Here is a 24,939-nt window from a genome sequence, read left to right on the forward strand (position 1 = left end):
AATGTCAAACTTCATGCCAGTGGTCACTAAACAGATTAAGCCACGGTTATCTTGAGCAGTAAAAAAGGCTAGCTGCTAATACTAAATGATTAGAGTCTAAAATGCCATTTACTCTGGTGTGATTCCTCAAATGAATATTTATACCAAGTGATGACTAACACACCATCAAAAGAATTTCATGTTCTGTTCATCAGAGTGTCAGTGATTATTCAACAGCAGGTCTGTGCTTCAGCACTTGTTTCTATTAAGCAAATTTGCAGTGTTCAGACAAAAATTCATGATTGCATTTTCCTTCTGGATTTTTTAAGAAATCACATTCTAGTCCATCATAAGAATGTGGGTCACAGCGGGTGGGCCTTGTCCAATACATAGATATGGAAGTGGTTATACAGGCATTGAGCAATTTCTCTACTGTATTTTATATGAAACTGGTGGACATTTGCTGCACTGTATTCAAAAGGAGCAACCACAATGCATGCACCGCTTCTCTCTTATTTGCCCAGCAACTCACAACTCTGCATGCAATACACAAATCTGGGCAAGCCAGGAAAAAAATAGAAATCATTCAGTCCAGGAAGCGTCTTATTAGGCATCCAGAATCAAATTTACAGTCAGTCACTTCGCAGGGGCAAAATAATAATCCTGACTATTAAGCATTAAATCAACTATTCCTACATTTACTGAAGTGGTTAACCACAATTTTTAATGAAACTGACACCTGATAACATATACAATGTTATGCCCATGGTAGGGTACGGTAAGTCATTGGAAACCTTGATGATCAGAAATGTATTAACCTACACCACCATTCCTGCAGCCCCATTGTCTCTCTTCTAAATGCAATTGCCTCCAGGCTTCTCATAATGACATTAATACCACTTTGCAATCTATGACACCTACCATCCAAGGACCTCAAAGTGCCTCACTAGCATTGTTGCATTAATCCACATTGTTCTATAATGATATAGCCATTATCTGCGTTTTAAGATAAGCCTAAGGAAAGTGAGGCACAGGGGCCAAGTGACTTGCCTAAGTTCTTACAGGAAGTCAGTGACAGCACTGGGAATAGGACCCAGCTCTCATGAATCAGTCCTGGCTTTCACCACAAGAACATTTTTCCTTCACTAGGTGATAGGATTTCAGAATCTGGCACGCACACACAAATGTATTTTGCCTCATCACTAATGTTGAAGTTTAGGACCTATCACAGTCAAGGATTTGTGAAAAAATTAGAAGATGTAAGACCACCCCCATCAAGGAAAAGCAATATAGAGGAGTCAAGAGTGTAACAGAGCAGAGTTCAGCCCTGTGTTTTTGGTGTATACGATACCTGGAAAAATACCCCGGTGAGAAGTGAAGCTTGGCTGAAGACAACATGCCAAAACTGAACTGACATACTTCTACCAGGAGCTGGCAACAGGTGTTTCCCCCTTCTCCACTGGTTGAACACTAACTACTTGGGGACTTTTTGGCAGGCATCTATCTGCAATGATGCCTACAAAAATCCTGACAATGGTTCGGCAGCTGGCAGGCTGTGACTCTATTTAACAGGGTAACCAGTATTGTCTGATTGTTGTATCTACCTGCTGTCTCCTCTTAGACTTTGATCCTAAACACCTCTGTGCAGGGACTGTCCTGTGTTTGTATAGCACTTGCAAAGGGTCTCCAAAGGAACCCTAGGTGCTACCATTATACAAGTAAATAAAATAATGTAAGCTATGCAGAAAGCAAGCCACCAGAATTTTGGTTTTGCGCCATTTCCGCTCTGCGTGGAAGTTTTCTAACGTTTGCAGAAGTTTTTGCAATAGCATGTAACAGTTCATGTAATTGGAGATTATCCTTTCTACTGAGGGATCCTCTTTAACAGTTCAAAAAAGAGGCGGGCTGAAAATGGGCGCTTGGAACTTCTTGCTCCCTAAACCTACTTCACTCTTTTGGAGGGTGGCTGGTACAAGGACATCATGGAACATGCTATTCAAGACTGCCCAAGATGGTTTTCTCTGTTTCCATGGTTATTTTCCTCCCCCACTGGGACTGGAGAGGATAGAGCCAAGGAGACTGAACTAGGGAAGGGAACAGGAAAGTAGGCCAAAAGAAACAGAGAAGAGTGCTGTGGATGCATGATGACAATCTTTTTCTTTCATTAACCTTGAATGATTTCTGCAAAGCAAAAATAAATAAATAAAATCATTAAGCTTTGTTAGCAAGTAGAGCTGGCTTTAGACAGCCCAGTCATGTCCACATTAAAGAGTGCCTCATTAGGAAAGCTACACAGTTATCTTCAATCAAGCTTTCCAACACCCTTTATGTACTATTCTTTCATAATATGATACTCGGAATTCTGAACACTGCTCCAGCTGAATTTGCACTCAAATGGTCTAGACTCAAGAAATCTGCTTCAGAACAACTAAGGTCAGAGCCACTAAGGTCTACTGCTATGTATTTCCTTTGGTTCTTGCTTTTGGCCAGCCTGAACAGGGCAAGATGAGAAACTGCTAATGCGTTTTTACCCATTCAGTGTATTTTTTTGTGCCCAACCAAGGACGAGAAACAAAATATCTTTTTGGTACTTCCCCTTGAAACCAGGAATTGAAGAGGTACTCAAAAAGGTTAGCACACTTAACTTCAAAGCTTCAAAACTCAATTGTGGTATTAGAATGTGTTGACCAGTCCCCAACTACAGATGGTCTAATCTTTTCTTTCTAGTCCTACATGTCCTACTTATGACTATTAGCTTTTTTACCTACCATTAAAACCATAGAATATCAGGGTTGAAAGGGACTTCAGGAGGTCATCTAGTCCAACCCCCTGCTCAAAGCAGGGCCAATCCCCAATTTTTGCCCTGATCCCTAAATGGCCCCCTCAAGGATTGAACTCTCAACCCTGGGTTTAGCAGGCCAATGCTTAAACCACTGAGCTATCTCTGCCCCCAAATATTTTTATGTTTCTGTCCACTTTACTTCTATCCCAGATTGCTCTTCTGGCCAGCATGTTGCAATTTGTAACCATTTAGACCATTAGGCCATTACAATCTACATCAAATCTAAGCCATTCATCAGTCTGTGGCCTGTTTTTTCCAGATCCTTTTGGATTTCCTCTTTATCTCACATTAGCCTGTCTGCCATTCTCATGATTCCTGCTGATTTCCATCGGTTGTGCCCTGCACCCTGTGCCACTGAATGAGATTATGCCAAAAAATGCATCGGAGATATTACATATGCCAACTTCTCTCTCTTTCTCCATCTCCTGCTACCCTCTGACATCACTTACCAAGTCACTTTAAAAAAAAAAAGATAAATAACACTTTTTCTTTACATTAAAGGAAAGAACTTCAGTGTCAGTACACCTTAGGAAAATTTAATCTGTGCCTAGACAGTTCTGAATAGTAGCAACAGCAAATTGTAATGTTCCTTCTATACCTTAAGGGTGTGTGAGCACTCTGTCAGAGCATGTGATTCAGTAGAAAAATGTTCGTGTGTCCAGAGAGAATTTTCTTCTGTTTGTATGCCTATTGTTGAGGCTACATGAAACAAGAGCCATCCCAGATGTGCCTCAACACAAAAGATAACTCCCCGATATTCTCAGCCTAAGGAAGCAGACAGGTGGCTCAATCACACAAAAGAAACCTGCCTATACAGACCACACAGCCATTTTATAAATCCAAGCTTCTTAAGAATCACTTCTCCACAAGCTACTGGATAGATTTCTCCCCTCTATACTATGCACTAATACTTCAACCTCATTGTCAATACGGCATATGAATGGGTAATAGAACTGGTTGGTGGCCAATATGTCTTGGCAAATCTTTTGAAGATAATTTCTTCCAGTGAAAAGAAGGATAAAAATTAAGTGATATGATCTTGAAAGAGCATTTCTTAGACATCAAAAAGTAAGTATCAGTTCTCTAAAGAGATTCTTTAAACTGACACCAAAACACTTCTTTCAAACCTTAAATAAGCCCGATAGGGGAGCTAACAAATCTGGCTTTCCTATCATCGGTGTGGGATGACACCCCTATCATCCCAAATGTAACCATTTTAAACTATGGAAGGAAATCATGGCTATGGAGATGTCAATTTTTCCCTTGAATTTAGAGCCTGTGAAATGTGGTGGAACGACAGTACTGGGTATCCGCAAAAACAAAAGGAAGACTTGTGGCACCTTAGATGAAGTGAGCTGTAGCTCACGAAAGCTCATGCTCAAATAAATTCGTTAGTTTCTAAGGTGCCACAAGTACTCCTTTTCTTTTTGCGGATACAGACTTACACGGCTGCTACTCTGAGTACTGGGTATGGTAACCGACTTAGATCAAGAGAACAAATACAGTTTGAGTAATGAAAAATAAAGCTTCTCCTATACGGTCACAAGCAGCCTCAACCATGAGCTTATTTGATAATCTTCTTAGCACTAGAGGCTATTTAATCCATGTCCGTTCGTTCCCCCCCGATGAAATTGCTAAAAGGAACCAATTGGTATTAACTGGAGGAGTCACCTATTGAAAAGATGCCTGACAATCAGAGAGACAGAATGGAGACCAAACTCCTCATTTTCCATGGCCATCCTGATCCTGAAATATCTACCTCGGTGTTCAAGAGAAGGAATGCTCAAGATACACTATGAGGTATGTTAGCTCATTAGCGATACCTCAGTGCTTCTCTTACATCTCTGGTGCTCTGCTGTTATTTTTTTTAGTTTGCTCAGCTTGAGTTCTGGATGTACTGTGAAACAAACAGTTAAAGAAAAGAGATATGAGAGACCAAGATAAAACTGTATATAGTATTTGTAATGCAGAGGAAACAAGCGATACGAGATTCAAGATCAGTAGCCGGCTATTAATTCATGCTGGGGAAAAAATTGAAACAAACCAACAAAAAAGCAGGGAGACATAATACAGAGAATTGAAGTAATTGTTTACCAGTGCTGGCTGCAATGTATAAAAGTGATGTTGGTTGTACGTAAAATTGTTTGGTGCAGTCTCGTACCCTGCGCATGAATTGTGTAACACTGAAAATTGCACAAAGTAGAGTAACAAACATTCTGGAGCTTTATCGGAGTCTTTTTAAATGACCTAGATTAACTGGAATCTGACAGCTTGTTGTGTGGGAGGTCAAAACAACTGGCAAATGACAAGCAAAGAGATCTGTAAAACAGGTGATGTGGGTTCAATACCAGGCTTCATTTGAAGTCTCTGGCATCAGCTGTTTTGGTGCCTGACACTTGGAAAACTGATGCTCTGTATAAGAGAATTAAGCCATGCCAAAGCCCTGAAATGAATATTCTGATCAGTAACTGGCCACCTGTTGACAAGGCTAGATAGATTCTATTCATTAGGGTCCATACTGAGGAGATACTGTATTAGCTGGTCAATAGGGTTCTTGGTCATAACATTGCTCTGTCTGAACTGATGTGCTTTCACTTAAAAGAGGCCTGTGTCCACAGATACCGTTCATGGTGAACAATTAAAGAAGTTGTTTACCACAGAACTCATGGGGATTGACTAGCGATGCAGTGAAGATTCCCCAGCCATCACCCACACAGCGCGCATTTACTCCTTTTCTACACGATAGTAATTGTGGAGATGCAACATGACATGGTTCAAATGGAGAGGTTTAATTTCAGAGCAGCACTTCCTCCCCCAACTCTCGTCTGTTTGTATAGTAGTTTAAACTTGTGCCCATTAATTTATTTCATGCAGCTTCCAGGGATCTGTGTATTGTTTTCTTAAAAAAATATTTGGTCAGAATCAAATACAGGAAACACAAGCCCCGACTGTATTACGAATAAACCACAACTTAAAATGACCAGGAAACATTCATAATTTTTAATTCACACCAGTAATAAAATTGCATTACATTTTTCATAAAATAAATGTTCCAGTTTATATACAGAAAACAGACTGTACAGAGCCCTCCCCCAGACCCCAAAAAACTCACAAACATACAGGCAATGCAGTGCTCAGCTAAGCAGGCACAACTGTACATCTAAATTTGTAACTGCTTTGTGTTGGGGCGGGAAAAAAGTACTACAATGTATATAGTCCTTTCTGGACCAAGAATTAAAAAAATATTGCAGGCAAGCTGACAGACGCCCCTCACTGCTTGTGCGGCTGAACGTCCATCCCACAGTGCTTCAGCAAAGCAGGGTTTGTTATTGAACTTGGGACTCAAAACTTCCATTCAGCTGCCCTTCCTCATAGTCCATCTGACACAAGATCATGTTGTTCTTCAGGAAAAATTTGTCTCCCACGCAAAATCTGAAACGTTAAAAAATAAAAAAGGTCACATGTCTAAATGTTAGCTGGCACTAACCAGGTGGCAGTACGCTGAGGAAAAGATGACAGAGGATTAAGTCTAGAGGTAGTGGGTGCCCAGACGGAAAGGAAAAGTTATCTTCATTATGAACTATGCTTCCCAGATTGGAATTTAGGGAGGCAGGATACAGCGGATAGGGCACTCGACTAGGAACCAGGCAACCAGAGTTCTATTTCTGGCCCTGCCACTGACCTCTAAGAGACCCAAGTCACTTCACCACGCTGTTTCCCTCTCCTACCCTTTGTCTGTGTTGTCTATTTAGACTCTAAGCTTTTTGGCGCAGAGGCTCTCTCATACTATGCATTTGAACAGTGCCTAGCACAAGGGGCCCTGATCTCTGTTGAAGCCTATAGATACTACTGTAATAATAATCCAACAGGAAAAGTGATGGAATATATCCCCAAATAGACATGAACTTTCAGAATTTACTGAAACCAGGAAGCAAACAGGGTATGTTACACAAAATGTTTGAAATGTTCTATGGTATTCAAATTTCCAGGTGAGGCAGTGTTTACACTAATTTACAGGCACCGAATGGCTATTAAGTCCTTCCTCACCCCCTTATGTACAGTGCTGAACAATAAATAGAAGTTTCTTGATGGATGGCTAGACTCAGTTAACCTTTATCTTCATGGAATGGAGCGTAAAGTTCTCTGTCTACCATGTAAATTGTTCTGTTTGTATTAAAGTTGACAGAGAGACTTGTGATATTTAACAATCTTATTTGATCATTAAGGTCAAAAACGTTGCACACAATACCTGAAAGGTACAGTTTGACAGCCACTAACCTCCTCACACCTCCTGTTTGCTATAGATGTGAAAGTTAATCTACAATTTTAGGATAATACAGTGCTCTTCATTGGTCTCCCATTCAAGGGCAGAGTCTGACTTAGCACGTGCCAATGGCATAACAAAGCAGGACATAGGCAAGACGGCCTCAGTGTCTTAAGCCAGTCCCACTACTTCAGGGCTGGTACAGGCAAAGCTGGTTGTGATGCGGATGGCCAGTTCTGAAAGGGAGATATATATGGTGCACACATGCCCAGCCAGCCAGGAACTGGCAGATATGAACTTTAAAGAGGCAAAAACATCTAGGAGTTTGAGGGAGAAATATAGGCTCTACACAACATGAAGCCCATGGAAAGAGGACAACTTTTCCTCAGCAGTGTCATGAAGCCTTGAAAACATGCCCCTACTATGCATGGTTGTACAAGGGAAATTCTCTAGTCCTGGTCTGAAATATGTTCTAGGCCTGTGATTGTCAGTGGGTAGCTAGAGACTGTAAGCCTGCTGTCAGGCTGGATAGTTTGAGTTATAAGAGGAGTGTTCATCTGTATGAGACCTACCACATCCAAGCCCCTCTAGCACCTCATACAAGTTTTCCCCTAATGGATACCTATACGTCAGCTGATGCCTTGCTTAATTTGGCAGTTGGGTATGGCGAAACCTGTGGCTTCTACAATGCCCTTAATTAGTATGGTTCATTGTGTGATTTAGCTCAGCACCCAGAGTCTCCTCTCCTAGCCTGCACCTGAAGCCCTCTTTATAGTAGTCTGAAATTCAGCGAGCTAACTTTTAACTTGTAATCCTGAAAAGAAACAAAAGCTGCTTCTTTAAGAGGAGACTCCAGTTAAAGCAGCATTGCACATATTCTCCTGAAAGTCACAGCCTCACCAATGGGTTTGCTGACTATACAAAGTCTGTTAGCTAACATTTTCCAGACTGCAACTTAAGACACAGCTGCTGACTTTCTGCTACTTAATGTTACTTAAACTGTGACCATAAAACCCAAGGAGCAGGAAAACAAAACAAAGTCACACCACCAGCACAAATGCAGTACAGTCAACAGCTGCCTCTTGCCAAATCTAGCTGGGGTCTAGAGCAGCAGCGGGAGAGCTGGAAAGCGATTCGTAGGGTGTGGTAGAGCGTGGTTCTTTGAAAAATCAGGAAAAAACAGGCATTGTGGGGTCCCACATTTGTCTCTCACAATGTGCTCAATTTACAAGACAAAGATGTTTTTCTCCAACTGCCAGCCCGGAAAACTCACCATGGACCCAGCAGGAAGCGGAGTGCTTTCCTTCTCATGCGCAACTACCAATCAAGCTTTAGCAGGCCCGCGTCACACCTAAAGCGTTTTACACCTGGGCAAATCCAGCAGTTTTCTGGAGGTTAATGTGCGAGGAGAAAGGAACCCAGCCTTTGCACGGCGTGTGCCGAACTGTTAGAAAACTCCTATCTTACTGAGCGAGTTTCATCAGAAATCAGAGAGACACAAACACTGAACCCAGGATGCCATTTGTATAAAGTGACTTTCAGAACAGAACCCAACACGAGAAAAAGGCAGGTGAACGGCGTGAAACATCTTAGAGTACTGATGAGTCAGCAGAGTACAGTGGTAAAAAGAAGATTTAGTAGTTAGGCAACAGCTACTTACCCTTAAAAAATGCAACATGAGTGAGGCCCAAGATACATTTTAGGAATCAGAGTGTTTCTGATGTCTGTTGGAGACGACAGCAGATGGAAATATTTCATACCTAACACTATTAAATAATGTATCATTTTGCCTTTTAAACCCCCCCCCACTGTGCTAAGAATGGAGCCTGGGACTCTGAAAAAGAATGGGGTAATACCAATGGATCCCAAAAAACCTACCCTGAGGACTTTGCCTGTGAGAGGCTGCTCACTATTATGAGTTTCGTCTCTGACTGGGGAGGGAGGTGCTGAATTCCTGCTAGCGCAGTCACAAAATGAATAGGTCTTCCAATGCTTTCCGGATAGCAATACGGTATATCATATTATTAATATGAAGGTATAGCATATTAAATAATAAGGTATAGCACGTTAAAGACAGAATTAGAAATAAGACTACGCACCAAAACACTGGGAAATACAGTTTGTCTGCAAGAAACTACGCTCCCTGTCCAACACACCAACCACTAGATGTCACTATAACCTCAGTGGAATAACCCTATTAAACTGGGGACAGCTTGATTTATTGCAGCTGTCAGTATTAATAGGAAGGCATTCTACCCCCAAACAAATAATACCAGCTTTGTGTTTGATACAGTGCCTTCAATTAAAGCCACCCAAACTACATACCATGTGTCTGATTCTCCTCATACATGCACTGGTGGGAGTTGGGTGCAACTCCACAGACTTCAACCAAGTTATACTGATATAAAACAAGCGTGAGAGGAAAGTCAGTCCCTGTATTTTGATATGTTCTCACAAATCTAACATGAAAGCTAGAAAGGAGGTGTGAGCATATGCATGTGTGTAAATATCACACACACACACACACAACCCCATATTGACAAATTCCAGAGTAATTGAATGTGATGTATCTTATTTTTAAGTAAAATATCAAGTATGTTAACTTGGCTTTGAGGTAACATGCTTTTCTCCCATTCAGTTTACTCACTCTTCTTTTCTTCCTCTTTTAAAACATGTCCCTTCACAAATAATTTCTGGTTCAACCAGCAGCCTAAGCAAGGAGGGGGAAGTTTTAAGAACGAACACATGCTTCAAAAAGGGAAACTATGCTGCATTTAATGCACTCAGCTTCCAAGAGGAGAGCTCAATCTTCCGACAACTACACCAAATCAAGAGAAAAGCATGCCCTAAAATCTTTGCACAACCCTCCTCCCACAATTCAGTCTTTTATAGACACCAATGAGTCAGGCTGACTCCGTATGTCCTTTCATTGTACACTTTGATATATATTTTTCTGTGCATCTTCCAGTCAGGTACGGTACAGCCCCATTTAAAATTACCCCACAAGCAGGCCCTGTTGCTTTTGCAGGAAACTGAAGAAAGCACTTCGCAGTCTCCAAAAGGGCTTACCTAGAATATATTTCTCCTTCGTACCCTCCTCACTTCTGAGATGGTCAGAAGTCTGATTTAAGTAACTGTAAGTTAGAAATACTTGTGCAAGAGAGGGTCCTATCTCTGTCTATGGGTGTTCAGCAAACAGGTTAGATGCTGAAAGATCTCAGAAGCTGTTCATTCAGTTGCATTACAACTATTTCAGAACAGCTGTCTGCTGCTTACAGTGCCTGGATCTGCAGTCCTCCCCCTGCAACCCCAATTCCTACCGGCTCCACCAGGCCCACATCCTCGAAAAGGTTGCAGGACAGACCCAGTCTATGTAGGCAACTACAAATAAGACAACTCAGCCAGCGCTAGCAGCTTCTTGGCCCCAGAGAGGTGGCAAAGATCAAGCAGATTTCCTTGGTCCATTGGCAAAAATAAAAAAATAGTTTGTGGGGTTTTTTATTTCTGTAATAACTGTGTCCTCACCTCTGGTTGCAGAGTTGGCAGGCAAAGCAGTCCAAATGGTAAACATTATCTCTGGCCCTCATCACCATCTCAAAGGCAGGGATCAGTTTACTGCAGGCAGCGCAATTCCCGGTGGTACCAAAGAGCCTGCCAAAGAAGCACAATCATTAGAAGCCATTTTAATTAAATGGTGGAAGCACTAATTAAGTGTAATTAGCAGTATCAAATACTGTATTGCACCAATAGGAGTTGCACTATCCATTTCGGTGACCAACCAGTGTGCAGGAACTTGGGATAAAACTGCCTGGTGAGCAAATGCCGATTGTCGAGATGAAACTTCACTTGGCTTGTGAGCCTTGGGCTAATTTACTATCTAATGGAGAAAAGCATTAAAGACACTTACAGTGCTATTCTGGGGCTCTCACAATTTCAGTCAAAACAAAAACTATTTGCAGGGTTTGTTCTCTGAACATCTTGCTTCCTTCCCCACCCCACGCAGCACCCATTTGCTCTTCATTGTTGCCTTATGGAGGAATCCAAGCTGATGATAATGAGCCAGTTATAATGGGTGAAACGCAGAAGACTCATTAACTTTGCCAACTCTGGCAGGCAAAGCTGCAGCTGGAGAAAAGTCTAACTTACCTCCTGTTTTAAAGAAACACACTTATCTAAAGACAACTGGCAATAATGTTTTACAAAGCCACTTCATACATTATGCTATGACCTCCACCCTCCTCGACCTTCCTGGGAACCAGCTAAACTTCTTACATTGAGGCACAAATACTACAGTCAACAGTTCACTTCAGTTCCCCAGTCCTCGAGGATAACCCTTCTGCACTGGAAGCTTTGCCACTGTTATGGTTTTTGCCATCTCCCTTCCCAGATGTCTGCTGCTCTTACAGCTCCCACAGGGAAACTAATCAAGAGCTACGACATCATCCCCTGCAGCCCTCAGACAAGTCCCGGAAGACCCATGAGCCAGTGCCACTCCCTGATGACAGGCCCGACAGCACTTCTCAATTAGAGCTATAGGAACCAGTTGGGGATGCATGCAACAAACCAAAGATCTCAATCTTAAACTGTGAATAGTCAATATACACTTACTTTGTTTAAGAGAATGCATGTGATTGAATTGTTCTCAGACCTATGTGGAAGGCACCTTCTTTCAGCTGATTGTTAGTTCGGTGTGCATGTACCGAAGCTGGATCTTGCTAATGCCAGTACTTGCTAGTTCCACCAGTACAAAGAGGCAAAAAGCATAGAGAGAACCGCTTGTAGTCTGGCAGAGGAACAGCTAGGTCTGATTTCTCAGCCCACAATTTGCTGAACCAGTCAATGCTACTGATCACTGGACAGTAATAACTGAAGTGTGATAAGATCTTCAAGATAACCCTTTTGCTCTCAGGCTTCTTAGCAATCATGTGAGCTTGTTTTTGGCATATTAAAGTCTTACTTCTTGTGTCAGATGTTAAAAGAGACACCTATTCCTTTTCTGTTATTCTTGGCTTGAAGGCCACTGGACTGTTTTCGTTGGGAGGAGACTAGACATTTGTGTTGGACACTTAACCAAAAAAAAAGGCTGTGGTACAATGGGCAAAACAGAAATAGTACCAGACGCACAGCGATGTAAAATGTAAACACTCTTGCCCTCAGACTTCACCACATTAGGGCTGGAGAGCCTGTTCCACAATACACCGAGCAAAATGGCAAAGAGTTTAAATAAATCTTACAAACGAACACAACGCAAATGGCAACATATTCGGCAAGGGCAGGATGGTGGCCTGCTCTTATGATAGCAGGCGAGCCAGCCCTTCACTTTCCTGCATGGGCTGCCCACATCATGGGTTAGTGTAGGAGATAGAGAAGCAGCCTTCAGAGGGCTGCTGCTCCCAGTCCTAAAGAGGTGGTCAGGGACACTGCAAGAAAGGGCATGTTTTATTATGGACCAGTAGCAGGGTGTGGTGCCAGCAGAAGCTCACAGTTCCCTCCCTGGAATGCTCCTGGGCCAGCATAGCTACAATGCCCTGGTATTCTGGATGGGGTGCCAATTTATAATCTAGCCCCAAATTTGTATTTTCTGATTCATAGTCATTTTACTTGGCAAAACAAAAGTGTCGCTATCACTCCTTGATGTAACCATCTTCCATCGTATAAATAGAATACCCTTAGTACAGTAGCAGCAGTCATTAGTTTCAATTTCTCTAGTTGATAGAGAACTAGCAGATTAGGAGAACAATGACGTCTGCATTTTTAGAACATCCAAATCACAGCAAATGTTAAAAAAATGACTTAAACTAAAACAAAACCCAAGCAAAGCCGCCCAATATATTAGGTAAGAACAACAGTGGAAGTTAATCCTGAATTTGTTCTGTGCACAATGCCACTATTCTTGTGAGCGTAAAATATCCATTATTCATTATCACAGTTGTGCAGAGCTCAATCTAGATTAAATAAAATAAAGGGGCCCCAGACAGAGTTATTTGCATTGTTAAATGGGCATTTTTCTCCACCCTTCAAATAGGATGTTTCTCTACATGGAAATGATGGGGAAGTTTGGGCAGATGTTCAATTAACTGTTTAAACAGTTAGCTTAAGAAACATGAAGATTGTATTTGGCATTGGATTCACCTGTCTCTTTTCAGGGGTTGGGGAGTAAACCAAGTGTTAAACAGCTTTTACTGTTTGCATAAGAGCTGCAGTTTATGTTTTGTCCAGCTGAAATTATGTTGCCTTTTAATGTCTACATAAATGTAGCTCCCAGTTTTTCAGTGTGCTAATCTTGTTCTCTTCCATTAAGTCCCCATCTCCCTTCCCTAACATATGAACATTTCACACACATTCAAGCACTTTCAAATTTTAATCACTTTTCCGGGAACAATTTAAAGCTCTATATAGTCACTAAAATTCTCAAGTATGCCTAACGTGTAGCTCAAAGATCACAGGCTTTTTGCTGTTGGAAGAAGAGCAGATTGAGGCAAAGAAGAGATGCATTCTTCACCTAAGAATTTGTTTTTTAGCACGTCCAGCTGTCATGCTCCATACTTCCTCACTTGGCAATCACACGAGAAGTAGTCTGGGATTTTGTTTTTTTTTAATTTTGGGGGAGAACTTTCTTTCACCATCAATACATCCCATGGTTTAGTTTAAAAAGAAGCCACAAAAAAGGAAACACATACTGCACCCTCTGGATGCACTCTCCGTAGTAAATCCAATCTTGTCTCATACACAGAGAAAGCTCAAGCATATCAGGAAAATATACCATAAGATCCTCAATATTCTCACTGGCATGACACCACTGGGAGAAAAAAAGTCAGAGACAAGGAAGGTTTTTTAATCTCTTTTTAAAACTTTTAAAAAGTTGAAGACAGCAATTTTTAAGTACAGATTTATTCTCTCTCATGTAACAGAAGGACCTCACCAGCTTGTAAATAAGCTTAGACTATGCAGATTTAAAATTTAACACAATTAAACTTTTACCCTGTGGTAGCAATTATGCTTAATGGCTCTTACTCTGAACTTAACCATGTCTATTGTCATCAGCCAATCTGAAAGCAGAAGTTTAGCCAAGGACAATTTTCTGTAGTTTATAGGCACACTAAAATCCAGCTATTCTATATTCCGATTAGCTGTTGATGTCATTGTGTATAGTGAAAATTAAAGCTAATTGGCACACAGGAGCAGCAGTGAATACAAATGAATTGAGGGAAACGGGGGGAGCACTCTGTGGAAGTCCTATGTAACTGTTGGGAGGCTTCTTTTTATTTGAAGACTTAGCTGCTTGTAACAGCCATCTTCTGTACAACGTTTTGGAATTCAGCAATGCTGTGGAGGTACTTTAAACTGACTAACTATATGATAGGGGCATAATTACCCAGAGTTTACCTTTTAATTTTTTTAAAGGGTCTGAGTGAGGGACGTATAGTGGCGAGCACGTGAAAGGGAGGGACTTGTCTAAAAGTGACCGTCTCCCCCATCATTTTAAACACATTCTGTATTTCCTATTTACACTCATCCCTGATGAACAAACATTAGATTTGTACGCCTTCCATGAATCTTCCTTCTCAACCCACTCACATTCACGTATGGTCTAAGCTATATGAGAATCTGCACATCTGTTTCGTGATCTCTAAACCTACAAACAGTATCTACAAATGGATTTCTAAATACCTAACAAGAACAAGATTGCCCTCCAGCCTGGTATTTGCAAACCAGCAGCAAGTCAGTCAGGGGCCAGAAAACTCTCCCATGAAGAGAGACTGAAAAGATTGGGGCAGTTCACTTTAGAAAAGACGATTATGAGGGGATAAGTGTATATAAAACACAGAATGGGATAGAAAAGGTACATTGGGAGCTTCCTTTCTCCCTGCTGTATAATACGAGAAACAAGGAGGACATTCAGTGACGTTAAAGAGGCGGCAAGTTCAAAACAGATAAAAGAAAGTACACTTTTTCCACACAAAACAATCAGATGGTGATAATTGTTGTCACAGGATGTTTTTGAGGCCATGAATTTAGTAACATTCAAGAAGGGATTGGACATTTATATGGATACCAAGAATATCCAGAGTTATAATAGTTAACACTAGCAGATTTTAGAAGAGAGTGAACCTCATGCTTAAACCAATCACTAATTACTAGGGATTATGTGGTTTCAATATGAGACCATTGCCTACCATGCTAACCAATATGGTCTCATTTTTAACTTGTACTCCTCTAGCTGTTCTGTAATCATCTGCTATTATCTTATATTTAGATGGTCATCTCTTTGGGGGCAGAGACCACCTTTGTTCTTGCTTGTATAGCACCTAGTACAACAGGGTCTATGATTAGGGCTCCTTGGTACTTCTACAATAAAAGTGAGGATAATCGTTATAATAAAATTCTTGCACCTTCCTTTGAAGCATCTCATGCTGCTGCTGTCTGAGACTGGATACTGGTTTAGATGCACTCTGGGTCTGATCCAGTGTGGAAGTTCCTATGTCCATTTCTTGTACCTTGAATTCATAGTTCCGAGAAAGAGAGCCTTGTTCCGACCAGTTCAAAAAACGACCTTCCAGCAAGTTGGACTTGAACAACTTACATCAGTGTTTGTTGTCAACTGCATGCGACAGAGTTCGAACACACACGTTTAATACGAGCTGACAAAATACTGAGTATGCAAATAGCTGTAGAAAAAAGCTTCACAGCCACTTAATATGATACAAATGTAAAACCAATTCTAAAATGCAGGCTGCATGACATCTCTAATCTGTCTTTGTGTGGCATACAGACATAACCTACTCCTGTGTTCTGTTTCTCTTGGCTCCCACAAAAACTGCATATGGCAAAAATCAGATAGATATTGCCCCTCCCATAATCACTGCTTGGCATGTGGTAATTACCTGTTAGTGAGTGCACACTTCTCAATACAACAGAGCCAATGCTACAGGGGAAAGTTGTGTCAATTGAAGGAAAGGAACCATATTTTGACATTAATAAAGTCGGTCAAGTTGTTCTTTCATGATGGTTTCTAGTTCAGTTCCAGAGAACGCACATTTTATGCCAGAGGGTTTATTACTCAAGGATAGCTAAACAGACGGAGCTGAACCGGCGTAGTATAAAAAGCCCTCTGCTTGGGTGGCCAGCTAGCCTGGAGTCTACGGGGCATAAATTTCAGGATTCCTCAAGGGCACACGTCTTCAGCTGAACAATCCATAGGAAAGGTATTTATTTTGGGTCTTTTGGTCCCTCCCTCCACATTTTAGAAAGCAAGAGATTTACACTTCGTATGAAGCTCTCCCACCTACTGTCAGAATATAAGCATCATCTTCCTCAAAAGCTCAAATCTTCCTACAGTATAACTGCACCAACCAACATTAAAACCAACCTTGGCTTTCATAGATGCTATGTAAACATACATATATGGAGCCAAGTTTTCTTAGGAGAGTTTAGAAATATTAACAGGAAAGTTGCAAGTTTGAAAGTGTTAGAGGCAGGTCAGTACATCAAAGCCTACCAGAATTAGTCCACCCCCATCAGAAGGTTTTGAAAAATAAAATTAAAATCAACTAACAAACCCAACTGCCATTTGTTATCCTGGAAAGTTCTGGTTTGTGTAAGTGAAAGGCTTTCATCTCAGCTACCACATAGGAAATAATCTTTGCTGTGACAATACAAAGTGTGACAATGTGGTTGAGATGCACCATCTTTTGTACATAAAACACGGCATTTTCTTTTTCATTGTCAATCTGTCCAGGTACAAAACAGTTTAGCAACAGGGAAATCCCATGCAGAATGCCTCGAAGTGGTTAAGAATAATAAAAGTCAGTTTAACAAACTCGACACTATTATTAGGATCTTCAGTAAAACCCAAATTTAAAACACAGTCCTTTCTGGCCATGCTGCATGTATTTGTCATCTTTTTAACAGAAAGTACATTTCTGGATATAAGCGGGTTGACTGTGTCCCTTTAATAACAGATCATTGCCTAATATATCTGCTGCTGATGCCCATATATGCCGTACATTTCTTGAAAAAATAAATAGCACCCTCCTTGGAAGGCTTCCCAGTTTATCGAGTTCTTTCTGCTGATTAATGCTCCTGAATGTAGCTTCAATGACACTGTTGACAGATTAGCTCTACTTTTGCTGGTTTTGGCGTACACACTGGAACTTTCAAAGATTGGGCTTGAAATGTGTAACTGTGGTTTGGCCATTTGATTTGGTGCCACCATCATTACTTACACGTGGAAGTCTATTGAAAGCTAGGCATTGCTGTGCACGCTTCCTTGCCAGACAGAACTATCACTATTTTTACAAATCAAAGACTCACTTTTCTTAATCACTAATAAAACTACTGCACATTTACTGGATGCAGTAACTTTCATCCAAAGGCATCCCTAAAGCTCTTTACTCACAAACCAAAATATAAATTGTACGTGATTATTAACTGGGGCAGAACAAAGCAATGCTGTCCAAAAAGCTGGAGACAGGAAAAGGTGAATGTTGAATCCAGCTGGAAGTAGGAACTTTTAGGTGGGAAGAAGGCACCACGGCTACCTAAATTGGAATTCGGTTAAGACAGAGTAAAAAACCTCTCTCTCTCTCTTTTGCAAATATGGTCTTGGGATCATTAACAACCAGATAAGCTGAAAACCCCAGTTTGAGTTCCCATTCAAAAACTGCAATAAGCGGAACACCACGCCCTTAGTCTATGCTGAGGCATTGGTTCCATACCAATTTAGGGCCTAATCAAAAGCATACTAAAAAGTCAGTGAAAAGATTCCCACAACTCCACTAGGAGCTGGATCAGACCCTTAGAGAGAAACATGCCCTCTACTGATTTACCATCATCTCTTTGTGCAATATTTCAGCTTCCTTTGGAGATAACCCTCATTTAAGTCCTGACCAGGACCAACTGCCTTGTTTATCAAATTGTGACAAGTTCCTAACAAGTGCTGGTACATATGAAACATGCAGAAGTCATTTGGTCTGTTTCTGTCATACTGAGTTTCATTTTCCTCTGATTTACGTGGGTGTAATTCAGGAAGAGTTCCATTTAAGTCAATGGGATTGCACTGGTGTAAGATAGGAGAGAATCAAACGCATCTTCAGAAAGCACCCCACTGAAAATTCTGAATTAAGATGGCAGTTCCACCAAGAAACTCTGAGCAGGGCTCACAGAGACTGCTTGTGTGCTCCAAGTTGGTGGATCTTCAAATATGTCTGCGGATCAATAAAACAACTGGTTTTTGTATTAAACAAGCAGTTTACAAAGAAGCACACTGTAAGGATTTCTATACCAGGAATAGTGGCTTCCAACAAAATTTGCCTATTCAACAGAGACAGATAAATTAAAGATGGAAAGTTAGCCATCATGACTATTAACCAAATGGTAAATACATTTATTTAGACAATAATGTATCTGGAAATACATCTGTATGTAGCTGGAGATTGAGGTGGGATTACAAGGATAGCAAATTTAAACAACTCAAGATCTGATTTCATCTTTCAGAATTAAAGAAGAAGAAGAAAGTGCTTTAGGAAAGATGAAGGTTAACAAATGTTCCTTTCCAAGCAAATGTTCCTTTCCAAGCAAGTATCTTTTGAAAAAAAATGATGAGGATATGGTCTGTAAGAGTTCCTGAAGCACTTTTGAAAGATGTCCTCAGTGACTCAGACGAAATGTATTCAGTGCAGAAAGCCCACAGCCTTATCTGACGCATTGAACGGCAGCCTGGTCCAAAGCAATGTAGGCAGGCAAAGAATATACAGAAGCAGCAGGGCTCCTGCCACTGGGTTCTACCCCACTCAGAAGAGGAGAAAACATTCACACTAAAAGGAGCTAGTTCTCATGCCAGTTCCATGCAGCAGTCACAGCTGTCCAGTTAACAGTGCTTCTTCCATGAAAGATCTATGCATTATGTGTATTCCTGTAGGGAGCTCCAAAGCAGGATATCACTGAACAGCCCAGAAGCCACAGTGGAGTTCTGAGGTGCACCTTCAAAAGTTTCCATTCATGAATGAGCAGAAATGCAGCTGAAGCAACGTGCAGCATGTCATCTAGTATTTCTTTAAACGCATGCACAAATAAGCACCACGGCCAATGACCGTGGAAAATGCACCCTTTGATTCACACTGGTTGGCCAGAATGCTAACGTCTCTGGTGCCACCTACAATAACAATCCCCACTGGAAGTGAATAGATTTGTGCTCCAACAAAATGAAGGGGGAAGCAAAGTCCGCTGCTGGGAGTCGTTCACGAATCACAAGGCAGCACATTCTCAAACAGCTTGAGCTCCTCAGTGGCTCTCTACAGTTACACCACCACGTGGGCCAATATCCATTCAAAAAGGCCCTCTGTCCTTTATGTAAAGCCTATGGAACCCCAACAGAGTATGTGCTCCTACTATTATATGCACTATTCCCATCAGGTTTCATTTATCTTTCCTCTGTCCACACTTACAGATTCAAAACTGGCTTGCTTCTTAGCTTTGTAAAGACTAACATATTTAGTGTACCAAATTCCATATTTGACACTGTTCTTCTTGGAAACCATGTAATCACAGTAAGTGGCCAGTGATTAATTCTTTTGATAGTCATTGTAATACTTTAAGTCACTGCGATGACCTTATTTAGTATAAATATAGCTGTACTGTGTTTAATTCCACTGTAGTTTAGCATTAATTCATTTCCAATTGCTGTAGAAGATGTTACTTTTTTGTCTTACCGACTAGAGTTTGGACATTGGCGCCAAAGCCATTAAAGAAAGGAGTCAAAGAAGAAGGGCTTTGATAATTCTCTGTGAGTGAAGCAGAAAAATACTGGAAGTGAATTAAGGACTGAGGAGATGGTGAAGAGAAAAAAAATGTTATGGATTCAGAGATCCTGTAGGCAGAAGTGACCATTTGGAATGGAGAGCATCTACTTGGACAGATGTGGCAAGTGACCTTCTAGGAAGATGGCTGGCCAGGTTCGTGGGAACGGTTTAAACAGGGAAGAGGGAGATGATGGATACACATTACAGCATAAAGGTGGCAGACAGGATATACAACAACATACATGGCCAGCAGGACGATGCTGAAAACAAAGCAGAAATGGCTGTAAGAATGGATAGAAATGAACAGAGGGAATCAAATGCTAAAGACATTAATATTAACAAGAATAATGCAGCATTATCACAAGAAAAAATCCTATTTGGTTGTCTACGAGAGCCACAGAACAAGACAATTGGAATATCAACTTGTGCTGGAAAGCTGGCACTTTGTTACATATAAAACTAGTAGAAGGGACAAGGGACAAGATTTGCAAAAAAGGTTTTCTAAAGCGAAGTCCAGATTTAGGAACCTAAGTAAGTGGACTGATTTTCAGATGGACTGAGCACCCAAACAGCTATCAATGATTTCAGCAACAGAGAATTTGGTTAGCAGTGGGCACCTCAGTAAGGCGTTCAGCGCTGCTCCACATAGTGCTCTCAGAGAAGTATGAAAAAGGCATGGCTACGTATATTCTGTGATGGATGCCTAACTGACTGACGACTGGGAACGAAGTAATGCGCTAGTGTATTAAATAGCCAACCCCCGCAATGGATACCTTTCCCTCCCCTCAGCAAGAGTCAGATTTAGATCATGTGCTCAACGTCTCCATAAGCGACCTAGAACAAATAAAGAGCATGTTTACCAAGTTTTCCCATTGTAAGAAGTTAGGAGGGCTGCCTTGCACCCGGGGAAGCAAAATGAAAATGGTGGAATCTAGGAGAGAGTTAGGCAGGAAAAAATGATAAACAAAACTAGGTTTAATCAGGATAAATGCAAAGTGGTATGGTAGGAAGCTAGCAAAAGGGGAATGTTGGTTGGGAACTATGCTACCAAGAGATCTTTGATGAGAAAATGGGCCCAACTCTTTCCTGCCCTGTACATAGTAGTCATTTTACATCTGTGCTCGATAGCAATACAATGCTACCAAATCAGACTACTGCACACCTGTATTACACAGGGATGAACGGCTACACAGAGTAAAACCCACTCAGTTGAACATGAACATGGAAATCATGCAGTAACAGACGAGAAACACAGGGATGTATAAAATAGAAGTATAATGTGTGGAACTAAATAATTCTTAGTGAATTTAAAGAAGGGTGGCATAAATGATCAGATTATTAGAAAGTAACTTACTTAAAGATTAAAGAGAACTAAAGTAGCACAGTCTGGAAAGGGAACTTTGGAATGCAGATTTGTAACAAGAAAGAAAATCTAGGAGGGTTTTTTCAGTAGTCAAAGTGAGCACAAGCTTTTAGGGATTGAAGTTAAGAAAGGAAGAATTTAGGATAACCTAGGAAACAATTTACAAGTGAAGTCAGTTACAGACTGGATATATGTGCATATGCAACTGCCATTATTTCAGTCAGTCAATGAAAGATTAGATGGAGATGTCATATTTTGTATCCGATAGTGATAAAAGGAGATGATCCAAAAGTCCCTTCTACCTGCAGTGGCTAAAATTCCTTATCATGGAGAAAGCCTGCATTGAACTGTTGTGAAGTAAGCTACGCATTACTCTCACCACTAACACACTGAATAGAACTGTGAAAGGGTAAAGCAAACACTAACTGACCCCATACACACCCTGGAGAGGTAGCGAGAAGTGCTGTAGTTATATTTGGCTTATAGACGGAGGCAGAGAAGTGATGTGACGCACCCAAGTTATAGAGTAAGTCCATGGCAGAGCCAATGCTTTGGTAATCACTGACATAGGTGTCATGTTAAGACAAAGAGAATTAGAAGTCTGGCTCAGACCACTGCCTGCAAGAACATGCTCAGCATGGATTACCTGTAAATTCCTCAGTGGTGCTGGAGAGACCTGTGTTCAATTCCTGATTCAGCCACAGACTTCTTGTGTGACCTTGGGCCAAGTTTCAAGAATCGTAGAACGTGGATGAGACTTTCTTGCCTCACAGGGGTGTTGGATGATTGTGAGACACTCAGATATTACAGTGATGAGGGTCAGACTGACCTGGAGGCTATACGGCACTTCTTATCCTTATGACCCATCCTCGCGGCGCGCACACTCCCCGCCATCCCCCCGTTTTACAAATGAAGTTAGAGAGAACAAAGCCCCAGCCTAACAGGATATCCCAGCAACACAAGCTCCCCTCTGCCTCCTATAAGTACCCCAGCACTTCAGTACTTCCTCCTCCTTTGGACTCCCTCATGCTCCCAGCAGCATCAGCTAGGTGCCCTCTATCCATTGTCCATGCTCTGCCAGGAGCAGGCTTTGACTGGTGTTACAAATCTTCAAAGTCCTCTCTCTTCCTATCTTCTAAAATCTGTACTTTCACTTCACTGTCTGCCAAATTCCCCAGTCTCTCCCTCATCTCTGTCCCCGCAGAGCTCCTTGCTGTCCCTGGTCTCTCTTCCCCAAAGTCCAGCCGCCTTCTGTTCCATGTTATTCTACTCTCCTCCTCCTTCAAAACCCTTGTATTCAATCCTTCCCTCCCAAGCAAATCCCACAACACTCCGCTCCACACCCCAGTCTCTCCTCCCACTCTTCAAACAGGCCTCCCATCACCTACACTTTGGGGGTGGCCTACCTATACAATTATACTTGGGTCTGTGACAGCTGAAATTCTATGGACTCTCTTGATAGCACAGGCACTTCATATAGTCTCTTGGGAGATTTAAGTGCAGAATTCATAACTAGAGGAAAGATGCTCCGATTCCACTGATGGGCTACAAGGCAAGGTTCCAGTTTTAAACACCATAACGGTTAATTACAATCAGATATTTCATGACTCCATTTCTTATTTTTAAGGAAAACTTGAAGGAAAATTTGATTTGTAAAATTGTAACCACTATAGACTCCCTAAAATATTACCCTGAATCCATTAATACTTTGATCCCAGATAGTTCAAGGGTTAAAACTATTGTCACAAATACAGCTGGTCTCTGGGCACCACAGGTTTAACAGATGTTGAATGGCTTAACAACAGTCTATTGCAGGGGTCCCAAACACATGGCCCACATGTTATTTCCTGCAGCCCACATAAGCGCTGACTCCACCGGTGGCCAAGCTCCCCTTCCCCGCTTCTTCCCCACCCCAGCGCGCCATGTCCCCCGCTCCTCCGCCTACCTCCCAGCACTTCTCGCCACCAAACAGCTGTTTGACAGCGCTTAGGACTTTCCAGGAGGGAGGGGAGAGGAGCAGGGACGTGGTGCACTCAGGGGAGGAGGCGGAGAAGAGGCAGGGCCAGGGCGGGGTTTTGGGGAAGGACTTGTAATAGGGGCAGGGAGGGGGTATGCTTTTTAATCTTTTGATCATTCTCATGGCTCTTCTCTGAATCCTCTCTAATTTATCAACATCCTTCTGGAATAGTGGGCACAGAACTGGACACAGGATTTCAGCAGTGGTCACACCAGTACCAAATACAAAAATAAAGTAACCTCTCTACTCCTTCTTGAGAGTTTCCTGTTTATGCATCCTAGGATCATATTAGCTCCTTTTGGCCACAGCATTACACTGGGGGTTCATCTGCAGCTGATTACCCAGCATGATCCCCAAATCTTTTTCAGTCACTGCTTACAGGATGGGGAACTCTATCCTGGAAGTATGGCCTATATTCTTTGTTCCTAGATGTATACATTTATATTTAACTGTATTAAAAACACATATTGTTTGCCTGCACCAACTTTACCAAGTGACCCAGAATCAGTGACTCTGAATCAGTGACCTCGATTCCCTGTTCAGTTACATTCCAACACCTATTAGTTAGCCAGTATTTAATGGTGCCAGGCCACTTCTATATCATTCTATCTTTTTAAATCAAAAGTGTCACCTGGTAGCAAGTCAAATGCCCTACAGCAATCTAAGAATATGATGTCAACACTTAACTTTATCAACCAAACTTGTAATCTCATCAAAAAAGATATGAAGTTAGTTTGACAGGATCTATTTTCCATAAATCCATGTTGATTTGTATCAGTTACATTACCCTCCTTTCATTCTTTATCAAGTCTCATATCAGCCGCTCCATTATCTTGCCCGGGATTGACATCAGGCTGACAGGCTTATAATTACCTGGGTCATCCAGTTTACTCTTTCATAAAAACTGGCATGAGTCTAGCTTTCTTTCAGTCTTCTGAAACTTCCCCAATTCTCCAAGACTTATTGAAAATCAACATTAATGGTCCACTGGCCTCCTCAGCCAGCTCTTTTAAAAATCTAAAAATCTTGGATGCACTTTAGCTGGATGGGCTGATTTAAAAATGTCTAACTTTAGCAGCTTTTGTTTAACATCCTCCAGAGATACTAGTGGAATAGAAAGAATGTCTCCACCACCATATGGGGAGAGCATATCATCTTTTTTTCCCCCAAATACAGAACAGAAATATTTATTGAACATTTCTGCCTTTTCTGCATTATTACTGACCAATACCATTGTCAGGATTCTTGTTGTTCCTAATATATTTTAAATACTCCTTACTGTCCTTAACTCTGCTGGCCATAGATTTCTCCTTGTGTCCCTCTGCTTCCTTTATCAGTTTTCTATAATTCCTAACTTCTGGTTGATAGTCATTACTATCAACTTGCCCTTTCTTCTATTTATTTTATATATTCTATATAGTGGACTTCACTTCCCCTCACTTTTGCAATAAGCTCCACTATTAGGGAAAGTACATCATAGCTATCGTCTTATTAAGACTCATTTGAGCTTCCATAGATATGTATTTACATATATCCAATCCAAAAAAAGTCACAATTGTCCTTGAGTAACAGGTTTTATTTGCTACAAATGCACCTGGGTGAAGGTAGCTCTACCTGGAAGAAGAGTCACTGCTGGTCACTATAAAATTTCCTGAAGGAAAACAATTGTTTAAA

General features: G+C 41.3%; 1 protein-coding gene across 2 annotated transcripts in view; it reads right to left on the reverse strand.

The window, feature by feature from the left end:
• Window positions 1-5,830: 5,830 nt before the first annotated feature.
• LMO1 (LIM domain only 1) overlaps window positions 5,831-24,939 on the reverse strand; it is an 81,475-nt gene continuing 62,366 nt past the window's right edge. For both annotated transcript variants that reach the window (XM_073350632.2, XM_073350628.2), the window contains exons 3-4: window positions 10,611-10,736; window positions 5,831-6,253 (exon numbers count right to left, since the gene is read on the reverse strand). In XM_073350632.2, coding sequence (XP_073206733.1) covers window positions 6,148-6,253; window positions 10,611-10,736 — 232 coding nt within the window. In that variant the 3' untranslated portion in view covers window positions 5,831-6,147. The remainder of the gene's footprint in view (window positions 6,254-10,610; window positions 10,737-24,939) is intronic.

This window comes from Lepidochelys kempii, chromosome 6 (assembly GCF_965140285.1).
Source record: "Lepidochelys kempii isolate rLepKem1 chromosome 6, rLepKem1.hap1, whole genome shotgun sequence".
Classification (NCBI taxonomy): domain Eukaryota; kingdom Metazoa; phylum Chordata; order Testudines; family Cheloniidae; genus Lepidochelys; species Lepidochelys kempii.